The 19000-nt window shown below is 44.3% G+C and overlaps 1 protein-coding gene across 1 annotated transcript in view; it reads left to right on the plus strand.

The window, feature by feature from the left end:
* The window catches only part of LOC142768377 (uncharacterized), a 166625-nt gene that overhangs the window by 46285 nt on the left and 101340 nt on the right, over positions 1–19000 (plus strand). The window contains exon 2 of the mRNA XM_075870348.1: positions 16607–16726. Coding sequence (XP_075726463.1) covers positions 16607–16726 — 120 coding nt within the window. The remainder of the gene's footprint in view (positions 1–16606; positions 16727–19000) is intronic.

The following is a 19000-nucleotide window of genomic DNA, read 5'->3' on the forward strand; positions in this document are numbered from 1 at the left end:
TGACACGCATCTCATGTTTATCATGTTTGCATCAGTATCATACCTTCGTCCTCCATTCCCGTACTGTAATACCAAATTTGGTATATGTGATGCTAGCGAAACAGCCGCGAGTGCATCATGAGCGTGGCATGTAGTCAAGTTGTTACATGGCACGCGTGTCAAAATTTTCATGTTAGGTCTGTCCCTTGTGTTCGCCATGCAATCATGCCCTACCATACTAGTTTTGCAACAAGCCATGTGAACGATATCACCGCAAGAGCTGCAGAACCATGAAATATAAATCATGACATTCATAACATACATAACATGATTTTCGTGTTATGACTAGTCAAATAAGTTCTTTATACAGTGATAGCTTGCCATACCAAATTGGGTATTGATACCATTATTGAAATGGCCAGGAGAGCTAAAAGTCATAGGCTGATATAGATAGATAGATAGATAGAGAGATAGAGAGATAGATAGATAGATAGATAGATAGATAGATAGATAGATAGATAGATAGATAGATAGATAGATAGATAGATAGATAGATAGATAGATAGATAGATACCCTCTATGTCACCGAAGTTCGCTGAGAAATGCTTCATATTTATTGATAAGAACGTATGGCCTCAGAGATGACGACGCACGTAGAAGTGGTCTCGAAGTCCTTGTCGCTACAAAATGGCTTTCAGGGCAGCTTTTTCTGCAGTCTGTCGTCTTTTAGGCTGCAAAGTTTCACGACACCCGTTTGGTGCGCTGCGTACCCAAATCAGCCTCGGGGGCCTCTGGAAGTGTCCTCTCGTGGCCTTTTATATTGCCCTATGGTATGTTCGTGGGTGCTTTTTGTAGCCAGCCGTAGCCTTCACCACTACCAAGTGAAAGATGTCGATCACCTTATCACCGGGGGTGTAGCCAATGGAACCCGTCCGACGAAAGTGAGTCAACAATCTGAAGTATCTTGGCGAATTTATCCCTTTGTGCACGCCTCGCAGTTTAAAACTTTCAAGCTAAGGAAAAGAAGATATCCTTTAGTTATGTGCTTGGTGTGCACCGCCGCCGAACTATTCAGGCTGTTTCAATAATTTCAGCCATACCAAAATTGGAATGGCATAACATGAATGTACAAGTGACTAGGCCTAAAATGAGAATCTTATTATGCCATGAATTAGATTTGAAAGTCTTCCTGCCCTCGAATCGGTTTCGTTCACATGACATGGCAAAACTCGTATGGTATCACATGACTGCATGGCGAAGATAAGGCGCAGGCCTTGACGTAGAAATCAAGGCATGCATGTCGTATATGTCATGACCCCACGCTCATCGTGCACCCGCTGTCGTTTCAATAGCTTTACATAAGCGAAATATGGTATTTTGGGGCACGAATGGATGACTAAGGTATGTGACTGGTGCAAATATGAGCATCATGAAGTGCGTGTATTGTAACAACACGACTACATGCCATGGTCATGATGCGCTCGCGGCCATTTCGCAAGCTTTAAATATACCAGATTTCGTATTACGTGACGCGAATGTGCGACAAAGATAAAAAGCGGGTCCAAACATGATTATCATGATTTCCGTGTCATGTAAAACAAGGCTCATAGTGCCCACATGGTCGTTTTTTAGCCTCACATATACTTAAGTTGGTTTTGCGCGACGTCAATGGGCGCCTCTCGTAACTTAGCGTCTAACATTCGTCTGTCAATAACTTAGCGTCTAACATTCGTCTGTTCGCAGACGAATGTCATTTATCGTCCTATTCACAATTCTAACGACCCTGTCATCCTACAGTCGGATCTTTGTTTGATTCAATCATGATGCGAAAAATGGCTGCTGTCCCTTAACATAAAGAAAACTTGTGTCATTTCCTTCCATTGCCGTCAATCCTATTCCTCCAATAAATACTTCCTATTTTATTCTGAAATAACAGCAGCTAATTCAGGTAAACACCTCGGTATCACTCTAACTTCAGATCTGACCTGGTCATCCCACATTATGAACATCACTAATGACGCCAACCGCGTGCTGGGCTATCTCTGAAGAAACTTACGTCTAGCCCCACCTTCTGTTAAACTTTTAACCTACCTAACACTAGTCCGCCCGAATCTAGAATACGCATGTGCCATCTGGGATCCCCATCAAATAACTTTCTTGAAACTATCCAAAATCACGCAGCCAGATTCATTTATTCTGACTATTCCTATCTTAGCAGCGTCACCAAACTGAAATCTCAAGCTAACACGGTTAACTCAGCTTCACGCCACAAAATTTCAAGACTGTGTTTGTTTCACGCATTTTATCATGCATTGCACCTAAACCATGTTATCGTTCCAGCCCATCGTCTTTCACGCCGTATCAGCCATTCGAAAGCGGTATATCCCCCCGTGCGCATACCACTGCCCATCACTCTTCATTTTTTGTGCAAACATAAACAGAATAGAAAGATCTTCCTGCTGACATCGTGCACCACTCCAGCATCGCCCATTTCAAAGAAGCCATCGAACAAATAATCTGTTTGTGAACTGTATACCTCCTCATGTAACACCTTTTGATGGGGGCCCTTGAGGTATTATAAATAAATAAATAAATAAATAATGACGAAGGTATATGACTGGTGAAAACATGATAATCACGACATGCGTCCTCATCTCGCACTGGGAAAGATATACGTCTTAGCTCACGATGAGCTTCCTCTGAAAGGATTGTTTTGTAGTTACCAGGCGCAGAAATGTCACTGCAGTCGTTGCAAAGTCTCCGTTTGTGAAAACGGTGCACTTTCCGACACAGCGATATCTAGGAATCCTATTCGCCTTTATCTCTACCCACGAGCAAGTTTTGTGCGTGAGAAACGTGGGGCGCGCTTCGATGTTATTGCCATTCGGCGCGTGACCTTCCAATTTGTTGCTGTAGCATTCATTGCTTCGCCTTTGAGGCAAAGCTGTGTTTTTTTTTTTACTCAACTCCCTTTGTTTCGCCCAGTAGTACCAATGTATTTGGTTTCCATTCTTTTCAAACACTGTTCCGTTTTGTCGTCGTACGTGACCCAGTGTCGCCATTTGCTATTGCTGCTAGTTGCTGCGTACTTGCGTGCATCACGTTCAGTGTTAGTGAATTGGGCCCTCGTAATGGGCACTGTGTGCGCTCTTTTTCAGAACAGCAGACGCAATAAACCGAAACATAGCAACAAAAACCTTTTTATATCCATACACCCAACCGGAGCAATTAGGTACTCCTTAAAAACGGGCGAGAAGTGGCTAGTTCGGGAGAACAAGCCTCTAGTTTTCACCAACATACATAGACAACACTGGCCTCGAGAGGCTGCATGGTGCACATATTCGCAATCAAAGGCAGAAAGTCTATCAGGTTGCTCTATTGAGCTCTGGTAAGTATAAATAAATAAATAAATAAATAAATAAATAAATAAATAAATAAAGTTGTGTACTTTGTTATATTACCCTGCAGTTTGTCAATAAAACTTTTTTCATTATTGGGCACCCTTGATTCCTCTGATTCTGCCACCGACTTGGCTTTCTTGTAGACTTCGAGTCTTGATCATCTATAAAAACGCGTGTTCTAGTTTTTGAAAATGAGTCATTCTACCGACTTGGACAGATCTATGTTTCTCCTTTGGGAAACCACGCTCGTCTTGTGTCATTAAACCTAATCCGCGTTTCTGATGTATTAGTGTTTTATTGATTATTCACAGAGACAGTTGCGCTCGACTCTGCCACAGGTCTGAAAGGGTGGTGCATTTTCGTGGTAATACGGAATGCAATACGAAATAAATAAAAGAACAAAAAAACAAAAAACAGGTAAACAATAATCACGTCTGAATGTGTGTCTTGTATTGAGATGTCACCATTGTAATGTAATTCAATCATTTTGGCAGTCAAGGGAAATTTGTGAGCATCTACAGCTTCAATAATCAAGATGTTGGTTCATAGAGTCTTTGGTTGGTATACCGGGTGTGCCCGCTAAAAAACTTGCAGTCAAGCGAAATTTGCCTTTTTTATGCTATAGGTATTTGTGTGCACATATAAGCTCTTAGTTAATTACGAAGCTCCCATTAAGTAAATATATTTCAATCACAGACTCTTTTATTCTTACTCGATTGGGACAAATTTGAATGTTCGAACGTTTTCTTGTGGTAGTATGCCCTAACTTGTCAATTGATCATTATTTCATGCTGTCCTTTTCCTGCTCTTTCTTTTGTGCAGAAAAAACATAAAGGGGCTAGTGCGCAGGCATTCGTGTTTTAACTCGATGCGCACAACAGACGTGGACTAGAAAAATAGACACACCAAACCATTCGTGTGTCTTTACCTTCCAAGTCCTTGTCTTCTGTGTATGATAAAATGAAAATTAAAAGTAAAACAATATTTTTTTTTGTTTTTGAAGAAGGCAAACAAGCGCATAAACACGCCAAATATAAGACAAACGCATGCTTGCTTTTTTTAGCGACTCGAGTGCTTTCAATTGTTCTTTTCATTTACCTACGACTACGTCCATTCATCGGCAATTCCTATGGAGTTTTATAGTGGAGGATCAACGTGTCAACAGCTTGTCTTGGTGTGCGTCTATCAAATAGGCTGAAGCCAACAAACGCAGCCTTGAATGAACTAACGAACACTTTGAAGCGCTTGAGTAGCGGGTGGCCAAGGCTTGTGTACCTCATATTTATCACGTCACGTGCGCAATTATTTTCTGGAAAGACAATTAGGCGGAATATAACAAGAATATCTGCTTGATTTTTTATATCTTCTAAGCGACCAGGATAATGTTAATATTCTGCCCATTGTAGTAAAAACCACAAAGCTGGCTAATTGAGTGATTTTTAATTATTATGTGCTTACCTCCAAAAATATACCTATCGTATTTACAAATAAAACCACTTACATTGAACCCGTAGATTTCTTTTTTAGAGCACGTTGTTTGTTAAAACCAATGTTTTTTTTTGCCGTGACTCAAGAGTTCAGTGATGTATATACATCACAGAAATTATATAAAACACATACGATCTGAAGACAAAGAAAATGTGCTCCATCAAGGAGATTTGAAACAATAACCATCGGTTCAATATTTCAAGTTTCAAGATTTATTGTGGTAGTTTTGAATACAGTTCATGTAAATTCATAACACTGAGTAATCCTATAGTCATATGCTAGTAGGGAGTTTACGAAAAGGTTTACAAGCAGAATGCCAATTTGTATAAAAAATTTGAACAGAAAACAAAGAATACACGAGAGATTTCAATAAAATTTGAGGTGACGTAAATGCGTAACAGCACGTACAGGCATGTACAGATTATAACAGTGATTCACTTTGTTCCTCATCAAACAAAGACGCAAGTATAGACGAAACATCAAACTGTGTGTAAGAGAGAAGAAACTTTATTCAAGTGTCCCTGCTGGGGTCAAAGGCGGCGGGGGGGGGGGGCGGGAGACAGGCCCCTCTGTAACCCCCTTCCTCAGGCGGCGGCCAGGCCTTGAATCCTGGCGGCGTCTTCAGTCAGCCGGACAGCCCAGAGCTGGTCCTCCGGGAACGTGCTGAGCAGCAAAGCCTCCCACTGCTCGGCCGTGGTGATTGTGAATGTAGGGTTCGTGCTGTTTTTAACTGAGTGAGTAGCTTCGGGGCAGGCCCATATAATATGGTCGAGCTCAGCGTTAGGTGCACCGCACGTTTTGCATTGTGGTGTGTGAATAGCGGGGTAAATACGGCTGTACAGTGACGGACCGGGGAAACTGCGTGTCTGTAATAGACGCCAGGTAGTGGACTGCTGTTTACTAAGGCACTTGTCTGGTGGTGGGTATTTAAGTCTGGCCTTGTGGTAAAACATTAGGATTTCTCCAAAGGTAACCATTCTGTTCCTCACATTGTCGCGAAACGAGGAGACTATCATCTCTCGCTCAGCCGCGTCAGGTCGCGAGGGGTGGTGCTCTGTTGGATGACGAGCCCGGTGGACGAGAGCTAGGGCGGCGTCATGAGCGAGTTCGTTCCCCGCGAGCCCCGAGTGGCCCGGAGTCCAGATGATCTCAACGCGGCGACAACGTAGCAGAGGTGTACTTGTGAGAATTCGGAGCGCCAGTTGGGAAATCAAACCTTTGGTAAAGTTGCGGATGGCAGTCTTGGAGTCGCTTATGATGCAGGATGCTTAGGTTGAAGCGTAGGCGAGAGCAATGGCTGCTTCTTCGCCTTCTTCGGGTTTGTTTGCGCGAATGGTGCCAGTTGCGGTAATTATGTACTGCAGCCCGGTGGCGACAGCGAGGGCCACGGCCCGATGCGTGGGATATACCGCTGTGCCTACAAACGCCACGTACGCGGCTTTCGCGTATAACGCTTGCCTAGTTGTTTGCCGCGGTCTACTCGCCTTTCCAAGTCATATTCAGGGTACATAATGCGTGGTATGGGGGGAATCACGAAAGTGTCGCGAATATCCGAAGGAATTGGGAGTTTCTGGCCAAACTGGGAGACGTAAGGTATGCTGAGTGCGCACATGAGATGACGTCTTGTAGGAGTTTGGCCTAATCGTTTGTAGTGCGATATACGTTGGGATTCAATGAATTCATCTATTGTATTGTGAAGTCCTAGGTCATTGAGTTTTACATTGGGCGTAGACATGGGGAGATGCAGCGCGCACTTGTAGCAGCGCCTGATCATTATGTTTAGTTTTTTCTTGGCGGTGAGCATAAGTTTCATAATTGGAGCAACGTAAAGGATTCTGCTTATGGAGAAGACAGTCACCACTTGTATGAGATTGGCCTCTTTCATGCCGTGCTGTTTATTGGCGATGCGGCAGATGAGCCTTGTAGTCTGATAGACATGATGGTGTAGTAGTTGCATTGTTTCCGAATTGCCGCCGTTCTGCTGAGTGCAGAAGCCAAACTATGTGTAAGGTTTTGTACATGGTCATTACTATTGTTCTACATGTAGAAAATATTTTAGGTGCGTTGGAGAAAGCCCCACTATCTCTCATCTGAAGTGGTGTGTTACTCCCCACTTTAGCTCCTATGACTGTAATAAGTGCTCACCATAGATGTTATTAGCCGGTGGAATATTAAAGTTTCGCGATGTCATGCATCTAGTGACGCGGGAGGAGGAAGAAAAGATAGATACATCGAGAGTTACACTGTGTGCAGTGACATTACTGATGGTGACTGTGGCTTGATGTTGCCGTATGTAATCGAAAGGTGGAATTTCCAACTTGTGAAACAAAGGTGCCCTGGGTTCATTGTATACCGCATAATCTATTATAGTAAGCGTTCACTTTTAGATTATGTGGTTAGGATCGAGGGAAGTTTTAAAGTCCATCGCCTTGAGTCTAAACAGTATGATAGGTGACAATGAACAAACGAGAAATAAAAATGTCGACGAATATTGCTAATAAAATAATTTATCACAGCCAGTAGCATACTGCAGCCAGATGATAGCTTAGTACACATAGAACTTATTTTTTTCCTGTGTAATTGACAGTCAAACACTATTCTCTGATATTTAAATTCATTTACAAGGCAAGGTTGGCAGTTGTTCATTGTTAGTCGAAATAACTCGCAGTTTACACTTCGGTAACAGGAGTGACGCGAGAGTGAAAATTGGTGTATTTAGTTTTGCTTGTATTAGGTGTAAATTTGTTCATTGTAAACCACATCCAAATATTTTTAGTGCTTCATTTGCTCTATATTCTAGGTTGGCCATGATTGATTGATATGTGGGGTTTAACGTCCCAAAACCACCATATGATTATGAGAGACGCCGTAGTGGAGGGCTCTGGAAATTTCGACCACCTGGGGTTCTTTATCCTGCACCCAAATCTGAGCACATGGGCCTACAACATTTCCGCCTCCATCGAAAATGCAGCCGCCGCCGCCGGGATTCGAACTCGCGACCTGTGGGTGAGCAGCCGAGTACCTTAGCCACTAGACCACCGCGGTGGGGTCTAAGTTAGCCATGATGTCGGCAGTAACTATCAAAGCTGTGTCGTCAGCATGTATCAGCAACTCAGCCGATTTGAGTGTGAATGGCAAATCAGTTGCATGTAAAGAGAATAACAGTGGCCCCAGGACTGACCCTGTGGTACCCCTGTCTTTATGTTAATGAATGACGACGTAAAATCTTGCATGCTGACCATTTCATGATGTCGATCAATAGAGTTGAAAACTAAGCTAAAAACGTTGCTGAGAAATCCTTAGTGTTTTAATTTCATAAGTAGAATATCATGGTTGACGCTAAACTATGCCTTTTTTGTGTCAATGAAAACAGTTGCTAAAAGAAGATTGTTGTGAAATGCTATGTTAATCTTCTGTTATAACACAGGGGCTGGTGTGAAGCGGTGTGATCTAATACCATATTGCTCCCGGTAAAAAGCATTATATTTTTTCTAGTAATAGGCACAATCGTTATCCAAGAATATTTTTAATATGGTTTTTATAATGCTTAACACAGGTATGGGCCGATAGCTTTAAGGATAAGACCAATCACCCTCTTTGTGTACCAGCGTGACTTTTTCGTTTCTTAAACTGGACGGGTGCAATAATGTACGCAAGCAATGGTTAAAAACGTGACACAAGATGTAACTCAACACATCAACGTTGTCTTTCGCTAAGCGTGGTGTGTTATCTTTCACTATGTTATCTTTCACTATGTCATTTTTCAGTATGTGCAATAACAAATGGCAGGCACGCTATCCACTGTACCACAACCACTTTTTTTATTGCCTTCATGACTACATGTTAAAAGAGACGAAAATCAAACATAATACCGGTTTCTTAGACATTTATACACCAAACAAAGATGTCACATCTTCATCACAGTCATTCATCTTATACACATCACGCATTTGGACAATTTCTAAGACACACTCAGGAACAGATGATACTCTGTCGTCACAATGTCTATTAGCTATCAAGCTGTGCCATATCGAATGTACACTAAGTAAAATATATCATCGAAATGCTGAGTGAAATTTCCAAAGGGTAAAAAGCGTATTCCGTGCAAATTAAAAGGTGAATATATCTTTAATGTGCTCTGCAATATGTCCCAGAAAAAACCGGCATTCTTACAATCAATATTTAAATGTTCAATAGCTTCTGGCTTATCACAAAGAAAACACACAATTTCCTATGGTACATAAATTCCTCGGTCTTCCAGCCATGTTTTCACAGGCAAGGCTCCTAGATGTAGTATGTTAAGCGATATCCGCATGTGTTTAACTCGTTTAGAACATCTCCGCCAAGTGCTTTTTTTAAACATTGATCTACAAGAAGTTTTGGGTGTCCTGAGAAACGCTACTCTTTTAAAACGACGTCGGGGGCCACTCCCACGCAAGAACGGGGAAATATAGCCTCACCGCCGCATTGTGGGCTCTCTGGACAGCCCGTAGATGCGGTAGTATTTCTGCGCTACGTAAGGCAAAGTCACATTTCTTTTTCGTGAGCCCACTCAGGCCCCGTAACGAGAGGCACCACTGGAGCATGTGTTCAAAGTCACCAACATCGCCACAATCAGGACAAGTGCAGTGAAAAGCATCTGAACAGAGCATGCTCAGGAAAGATACACTTCAATAGAACCTGGCCAGGAGAATTTTAGACGTGATGGCGTGAGGTCTAGACAACTTGCTGTGCGGAGGTGCACCGACATGCCACAGCCAATAGAATTTATCTATAAAGGGCCACATGGTCAGTTAGTTCTCTCTGACGGCGCTTTTTTTGGAAAAATAATCCAGAGAAATCCATGCGCTTAGGAATCGACACAACACAATTTCGCGAAAGAACGGCGACAAGGAGTATCTTTTTCCTCTCTCGGACAATACAAACCGGTGAGGCGTGTGATGAAATAACACTGTTTGAAACAGCCAACATAAAAACACATCTCCCTGTTCTGCTATTAGCATGAAGTGAGATACTACTTGGTTCAGAAACAGGGGAGACAAAGAGAGACCTCCTTTTTTATCTCGCCGAAACAAATTCACTCTTGATGTGCATTCCCATGTAAAGCCCCAGATGAATGTAGAAAAACACCCTCTGAATTTTCTGTATGCTTTTACGCGTGCAACCATGTGTTGCAAAAGGTACATATTTTTAGTGGCTAAAAACGTTTCATATTGCGGATCAAGATAAAATTGATTATTCCCGATCACCCCATATTTCAGTTGTCACCTGCAGTTCCTCTGTTTTCTCAAACCAAAATGTTTTGCTGTCTTTATGTCGGTCCAGTGGCACCCTGGCATAACGGCTAGGCGTCCTGAGCCACTGAATATTTCTAAAAGAAGCAGGCGTTAGCTCCCAAGTGCCATGCCACAAACGGACGCTTTTATCCTTATTCGTCATACTGCCACTTGTGTAAGAAAAGCTTTCAGTTGTTTTTTCAATAACAAATTAACACTCCTGGTACCAACAGCAAAAAAGAAGAAATCATAAGCGTAGGATAAGACACGCACTTCACATGCCTGAATCTTTAGCTTTTTAATTTCATTGCAGACGAACGTCATTGTCTTTTCGTCTAAGCACACAACCGCAGGACAATAGGCTCATTTGGGAGCCTGTATAACACCGGGCACTTTTGTAGAGAATAGCAAGGAATTCGAAATGTGCGCATGACTGAGAAATAATAAAATGTACTCAATATGTGATGACGTCAACTTCGGCTTCGTCATGCGAACTGTTGGAGTTAATTCACGAGTAAATTGTTCATATATCTAACTTTCAGATTCAACCCACCTAATCCTACCATGCTGACGTTGACACTGAAAAATATAATAGGCGGTCATGTTAATTGGCGGCAGAATGACAGGCCCTGAGATGAGTAATTTGCTGGCAATTGCAGAAGCCCACTCACCGACGTCACTCTAAAAAAATCTTATTTTACGATACGAAAACGTGGGCACCATGACGTGTACTGTGTGGTGATTGGTATTGAGTGCGGCTGCTTCGTGTCCCATGTTGTTTCTAACAGTACACATAATTGATGTCACTCAAACTATACATGAAGCATATTCGTGATGATTTTTACGTGTAAGTTTTTACGTTTTGCTCAGTAGTCAGTATACAGTTATCTGCCACGGGTAGATGACGACAGCGGACGATGTGTTTTTGGTAACTCGGGGACTCTGACTAGTCTAACGTCTGAGCATCACCTGTGTGCCATTAGCCTACGCCGAACTTTACATTGCCTTTACTGAAGTGAGGGGAACCAAGGTATGCGCTCCAAATTATTATACTGTTTTCTTGCGTGATCGCTGCAATACAGGCGCTTTTTCAATTGTCATAACTAAAAAAACAGAAGGTTTTTACTAGCAAAGAAAATTAGTTTAACCTTGCAGACTGCATTCTGGCTTGACAGAGCGATGCTTAAAGGTATGGTGCCACCAAATTTGTGGCTTCTTTGCTGTATTCTTTGCTGTAAGCGTTTCCTTCATCTTCCAATAAGCATGATGTACGCACCAAGATTCGTGTATTTCTGCTAAATAATTCAACATTACTTTAATTATGTGGACCATTTTCGGTTTCGGTTTCGCGGCGCGTAGTTGGGCAGTGACGTCGATACATTGGTGGCTTGGCCACGTGATCACTCAAGGCTGTTACGCGGATTGTGCTGAATTTCGTCTGCTCTCACACACAGGTGCCAGACAAGAGCCAGCAAAACGCAAAGCCTTAGCAGGTTTCGATGCGTAGAACTTAGCCAAGAAGCGATCGAAACTCTGCGAGTAATACAGCAACCGATGCTTTGCTGGTAAACTTGGTACGCTCGTTTCGGAGATGGAGGAGGTCACTCACGTCACTACAGACCTGGTGTGACAGCACGACAACTGCCGTTGCTTCTCCTATTCTCAAACGTCTGTGCTGTTGTGCAAGGGATGGGCCTAGATCACGAGAGTGAGCATTCAGCTACACTTTTAGAAATGAATTAAAATATATTGTACGTGTTTGTAGGGTCCGACCCTTCGTAAGGAGAGTCCTTGTATACAGAGGTATTCCACAACAAGCTTTGGATAGGTTCAAAATTTGGTGGCGCCAGCCCTTCAGATTGCGTGTGCTTGATTGAAATAATATTTTTACATGATACATCAAAACACAAGCAGCCACGGCCAACAACAAAGGCTAAAACCTTGCAAGAAGTAGCTAAGCAGGATGTTTACGAATGGTAGTATTTCGGTGAAAACACAACGTTGCCAAAGACCGGGAGACGTTGGTGAAACCATCTATAGACATTTTCAAAAGCTGCCCCTTAGCACCGCCATAATTCTTTCTGGGCTGCGCAAGCTGTGTTGACCACCAAAAATTCACTGCTGAAGAGGGGAGGCTAGCTTTTAAATTCCTGCGTGCAGCCAAGCGTGGCGGCAATTTTTCTTCTCCCTAGAAAAGGTGTGTAGACAACGTCACATATATAGTCTCATCGTGACCATGTTAATCAATGGCCAGCTTTCGATGTTGTATTTTTTTCACGTTGCAGGTCAATTTTACGACAGTCCCATGTATAAGTACACTCTTGACACTACGTGTGGGTGTTTGTACGTGCCCGCTTGCGTCCTTGCGTGCGCTAGATTGTGTCTGAGAGTGCTTGTGTGCGCATGCTCATCTACGAGATTAATAACCTGCGGCAGGGCAATTAGCTCTGAGACTCATATATCCTCCAAAAAAAAAGAATTATGTGAGGCATACGATGCTATTATACTGTCACGGTGATGAGAGTTGGAATGAAAGAAATATATTGACAAAATATGCAGGGAGAGTCAGAGGCAACTGCAGCCAAGCTTGCGGAGCAACAACACGAGTGTGATCGCATTTGTTGCCTTCATCATCTGTCTGATGCTTTCTCGTTACCGATGTGTAACGTATCTTAATGAACTCTGAACGTGACAATGCGTTTACTCTTCAGTGCTCCCCCACCATGTATCGTGGTAGCTATTACACCGACATACTCGACAGGTTGTTGCCGTCACTGTAGCCGCTAATCACAAAATATATTGAAAGGCTACAAAGACAAATAAACGAGAATATGTCAATGCACTCAACCGGGGTTCGTATCCGCTTCCGTAGGCTACGCAGCATGCACGTAGGGCACTCAGCAAAGGTCACGATATGGCCAAAGGGCGCGTTTTAAGGTAACGCTCTAGCACAAAAGGTGTTTGTGCAAACTCACGATTTCAATCACCGGATACACGAGGTGTCGAACACCCCCTCAAGGCACAGCACGAGGGCGGGTCAATTTACGCACCGCAGTTTTCAAGAAATGAAAAAAATGGCAGGTCCCACGTACTGTGGAGGTCGACAATATGCTAAGAACGAATGAGAAAGGTTGATATGCCCCTTTAAAATCAGCACATCGTAATGATGTGGATGTATATTGCATCGTACATGACTTTTATGTCATTATTGTTATATTTAGGTGCGCCATTTACTTTCATCGACTATTTACGTCACGTGATACCAAACCTGGTATATGTGAAGCTAGCAAAACAGCCACGAGCATGCAATAAGCATAGCATATAGTGATGATTGATTGATTGATTTGTGGGGTTTAACGTCCCAAAACCACCTTTTGATTATGAGAGACGCCGTAGTAGAGCGCTCCGGAAATTTCGACCACCTGGGATTCTTTAAAGTGCACCCAAATCTGAGCACACGGGCCTACCACATTTCCGCCTCCATCGGAATTGCAGCCGCCGCAGTCGGGATTTGAACCCGCGACCCGCAGGTCAGCAGCCGATTACCCTAGCCACTAGACCACCGCGGCGGGGCTAGCATATAGTGACGCTTTACATGACATGAATTTCATTATTATCATGTTTTGACGGGTCATACACCTTCGTCGTTAATCCTGTGATACCAAATTTGATATATGTAGAGCTAGCGAAACGGCAACAATCACGCTATGAGCGTAGCATGTAGTGATGTTTTACATAACACGCTTATCAAGATTATCGTGTTTTAACTTGTCACTTACCTGCGTCATCAAGTCGTGTCACTTAATACAAATTATCGTACATGTGAAGCTAGCGAAACGGCCGCGAGTGCTATGGCGTAGCATGTAGTGATCTTTTGCGTAGCATGTACTCATCTTTTACATGACACGCATGCCATGGTTATCATGTTTTGACGAGTCTCGTATTTTCGTGGTCCGTTCGCGTAACAAAATACCAAATTACTTATATGTGAACATACAGTTTCCTAAAAATAACCAGATGGGACTCTGGCGAAGTGATCGTTCAGCGACCATGGTAATGGTGGTATAGTACACACATTTGCCTAGTCTTCGCACTTGCGGCGAATCGTACTTGCGGCTTCGTTTATTGCTAGTTACGGTTTCTTTTTGCACAAAAAAACGAACCCTTTCAAACTTTGTGGTCTGATTCAATATGATTGATTGATTTGTGGGGTTTAACGTCCCAAAACCACCATATGATTATGAGAGACGCCGTAGTGGAGGGCTCCGGAAATTTAGACCACCTGGGGTTCTTTAACGTGCGCCCAAATCTGAGCACACGGGCCTACGACATTTCCGCCTCCATCGGAAATGCAGCCGCCGCAGCTGGGAATTGAACCCGCGACCTGCGGGTCAGCAGCCGAGTACCTTAGCCACTAGACCACCGCGGCGGGGCCTGATTCAATATGGTAAGCCTAAAAGAATAAGGTGGTGAAGCGCAACCACTGGAGTGTTGTTGAAGTTTGTTTTGTGAGAAAACAGCTCCAAGCCACACGAACCCACACGGAGCCAGAAGCAGCCCAGAAGAACGAAATTACACACATGTGTGTACTACCCGTCATTACCTTGCTCGCTGAAGCGCCGTGCGTTGCTGCTCTTGTATACACTAGCGCCAGTTTTCTCTAGTATATATTAGAAAATTTTATGTATGTGAAGCTCGCGAAACGGCCGTGACCGATTGATGAGTGTGGCATGTGGTCAAGTTTCAACATGACAAGCATCTCATGATTATCATGTTTGCACCAGTGATATTATACCATCGTCAATCATTCACGTCCCGTAATCCGACTTTGGTATTTGTGAAGCCAGCGAAACGACCACGAGTGCACCATTACGGTGGCGTGTAGTCATGACTCATGACTTACATGACATCCATGTCATGATTTCCACCTGAAGGTCTGTCACGTTTGCCAAGCAGTCATGTCATGCCATACCAGTTTTAAAATATGTCTCGTCAACGAAACCAGCACAAGAGCAGCAAGACCAAGAAATGTATATCATTACATTCATTACATACATATCATAATTTTCAAGTTATCACTAGTTTTTTTTTTGCTTATCATACAGTCACGTTAAGCCATACAAATTTTGGTATTGATACCATTATCGAAATGACTGAGAAAGCGAAAAGTCGTTGGTGGCTAGATAGATAGATCGATAGATAGATAGATAGATAGATAGATAGATAGATAGATAGATAGATAGATAGATAGATCAATTGCCTGCAATACGCAAAGTAATGGTTCGTATTCAAAAACTTCCTGGTCATACCTGTGCGTTCGTTGTTTTCGAGGTGAATCCCTTGTATTTGAACAGTGAGCGGGGTTGTCGAGCTGCAACTGTTGTGGTTTGCGCTCCTTTTGAGTGTTCTTTTCGGCGATCATATGCGATTGAGCCGAACGCTGCAAGTATCGAGCAGCTTGAAATTTTTTATGTGAATCCTAATTCACTTCTATATCCCTCAATTCTTCATCCTCCCTTCGAATGTGTGAATTTCTCAAAGTGCAGGTTTAACGCAAAGCTATGTTTGACAATGGCATTGGTGAACCTTTGATGTAGCGTCTAGGAAAGCCTTGCTTCCCACTTTCACCAGAGAGCCAGGGTCCAAAGACAGGTGATTGTGAGAAGCAAGCGCCCCACCATATTGTATATGTCAGCATGTCATTCCTTGCCACAGCAGTTACATTGACGCTCTGACCGGGTTCGGGTTTTCACCATCGCCATCGCCGTCGGCTTGCATATAAAGTACAAATCGATAACATCCTCCAGCACATACGTTCTACCAAGGTTTAAAAGTGCATAAGCACTTTTACTTCAAATGCTATTGAAGCAGAGATCAAACCAGCTGGCTTGCGACCATCACTTGATAGATGATTGAAAATAACATCCTCCCTTTCCCCTGCGTCTAAGACGCAACATTGTGTGCTCAGGCAGACAAAAAACAGCGCACCCGTCATGAATGAATGCGAAATGACAATGGGAGGCGGGTAGCTTATTCAAACAGCACCTGTGGGCTTCCACTAAAGGCCCAGGCACAATCGCTGGCACGCAGTCTATCCCCGCAAGCACAGCGCACAAACCTTTGTACTCTTCTGCGTGCTGCACTCTCAAGGCAACAGGACTGTGCCTAAAGCACATTTCTTCTCGGAGCGGCCATATTGTCTTACACCCGTGTCCTGTAGAGTTGCAAGATATCGACTTCGAAAGCTGGCAGCATTATTTCTTCACCACTGCAGTTCGTTGCTATAGTATGTTGAGCTCCATCATTGCGGGGAAACTGAATTCCTCACTTTCGCACAACACAAAGGTAGAAGGGTTCAAAGCTATGAAACTTCGCCCCCTTCTTTAGGCACTGCATGCGTATTTCTGGTTTTTATTTTATAGAGACGTTCTACTCTAAAGCAAAGTCCATGTCTTCTTACAGATCAAGATGCTGCATACCTGAGCGGATACGACATTTCCGGCGGTGTTGAAGAATCAGAATACGACCCAGCTTTACAACAGAGCTATTACGGTGACTCGACGGTGGCGCAGTCAACAGTTGGTCAGTATTCTGCCAGAAATTTGTCCGTTCGTCATCTATGAATGTGCTTTATTGGCTAAATCGTATAGGTTTTTCTTCTCACACGTATATTTTGCATTCTCTTATAGAAAAATCTCTTACAATCCAAAGTGTTTTTTCCCCGAGCTTTGTCATAGTGCAGCGCCTGTCAGCAACGTAATAAAAAGCGTACACACTTTTACCCAGACTAGAAGACAAACAAACTACAGCATATTCAAGGAGTGAATGTTGATGAGTGGGGCGAAACGTCCATGCATCCCTCCGTGCGACCATCCTTGCGACTATCCGTGCGTACGTTCATCCATACATTTGTTCGTGTGTCCGTCTGTCCATGTGTCCAAGCGTCTGTTCATCCCTACGTCAATCTGTGCATTCGTCCGTGCATCCGCCCATCTGCTTGTCTATCTGTTCGTCTGTGCGTCCATCCATTCGCCCATCTGGACTAAACGAAAGGCTACTACTATGGCTACTACTACCACTACATGCATCGCGGACGCACGACCCTCGGCTTAAGGACCTTCGCCCCTAAAAAGCTATGGACCATCGCTATGAATCCGGATGGAAGGCAAAACAGCAGCGGTCTGCAAGGCGTTGACCCAGTTGAAACGGTCGTTGACGCGGGTGTGGGAAGAATGGTTTGAAGCGTAATTCTGTGTAGCGTTTTCATGGGTAAACGATTATTTGAAACGCAAAAACTCAGGAGGTGGGACGCCTTGAAGACGCTTGCGCTCGGCTTCCTTGGCTCGCGTCTCGTCCGTGTTACGCGAGTGCTACCTGTATTCTCGAACGCGATCGGTGTTCTTGGTCAACGCCTCCCCAAAAAATTATGTCTGGAACGGGAGGCGCGAACGCGCTGCCCAACCTTCTGATTTTATTCTCCTCATTTAGTATGAAGGCGAGCGTCTCTGATGGCAGCCCCCTGCGAACACAGTAATGCTCTCACAGTCGCCTTCGAGCAGCCGTCATGACACGTGACAGAGCGGTACAATAATGTCACGTGACCGAGCGGTGCGGAGGCGAGCGGTCTCACGCGGGAACGGGTCGCAACACAAGGCAGGAGGCATGGCCTCAGAGATTGCGTGCTGGCAGGAGGCTCCCAATTGAAAAGAAAGCGACGTTCCAGGCATAGTTTTAGGGGCTAAGCTTCTCAAAGCGGCACCCGTTCGTCCCTCGTAGTACGTAACATGTCTTACGCTTTGACCTTCAAGGGGGTGCCGGTGGGAGATTTCTCCTGTGCGTTGTTGAACAATAAAAAAATCGCAGCGTTCGCTTTAACTAAAAGCCAAATTCTTCTGTCTCTCATTACCCATTAGCAGCCATTGGCATGTACATTGAGCAGTATCTGACAAGAAAAGATTGCTACCTTATACTTGCTGGACGTAGCCTCCTTTGTTTCAGAAAGGTTTAGCGAGCGTTGAGCCGCAGTGCCATGAATACAGTGAACTAGTATATACCATGAACTCGAGGTGGTTAAAGGTGGGAAGTAGACACGAAGCGACTGCCATAAGAAAGTGTGCGTGTGCCACTTCTCGTTTAGTCCTTGGAATGTCTGCTGGATGGCGGTGCTTCTATATGCGGAATATATAATGAAAAGATGCGAGATTGTTGTACTTGGAGTGGGGCACTAGATGGACGACTCGACACACAGACAGATGCATGGACGGACGCACGGTTGGCTGCACGAACGGATGGATGCATGGGTGGACGCAGGGTGGATGCATGAACGAGCGCATGGACGGACGCATGGATGGACGTGCAGACGCACGTACAGACGCACGCACGCACGGGCGGATCGACGCATGGGTGGACGCATGGATGGACGCACGGACGGACGGAAGCAAGAACGAAACACGGACGGATGCTTCGCCCCACTCTCCATCATCCACACCGTGGATATGCTGCCATTTTTTTCTAGGAGGGGTATTCTTGGCTCGCACCTCATTGGTGTCGCTTCTCTTCCACTGCCGACGCTTTCGTTCGGCTTACTTAGCTCGCGCGCCATCGCTGTTGACGTCGCCTTTCGCGAACGCGATCAACTTCGCTAACCCTACCAACGCGGGCGACCACCTGGAAACGTACGCACACACTAGTGGAAAACATGCCTCGACGGCGTCCCGCTTTTCGTCGCAATTTTGCGCCAAGCAGCGGTGCGCTGTCCACATTGTCGGCACTGCGAAATTCTCGAGGTGTGCGCAGCGCGCGCACCTGCTTGCCCGTTGCATATCACCGACAGATGGAGAAAGGTGGCGCGGGTGA

Source organism: Rhipicephalus microplus, chromosome 8 (genome assembly GCF_043290135.1).
Source record: "Rhipicephalus microplus isolate Deutch F79 chromosome 8, USDA_Rmic, whole genome shotgun sequence".
Lineage (NCBI taxonomy): Eukaryota > Metazoa > Arthropoda > Arachnida > Ixodida > Ixodidae > Rhipicephalus > Rhipicephalus microplus.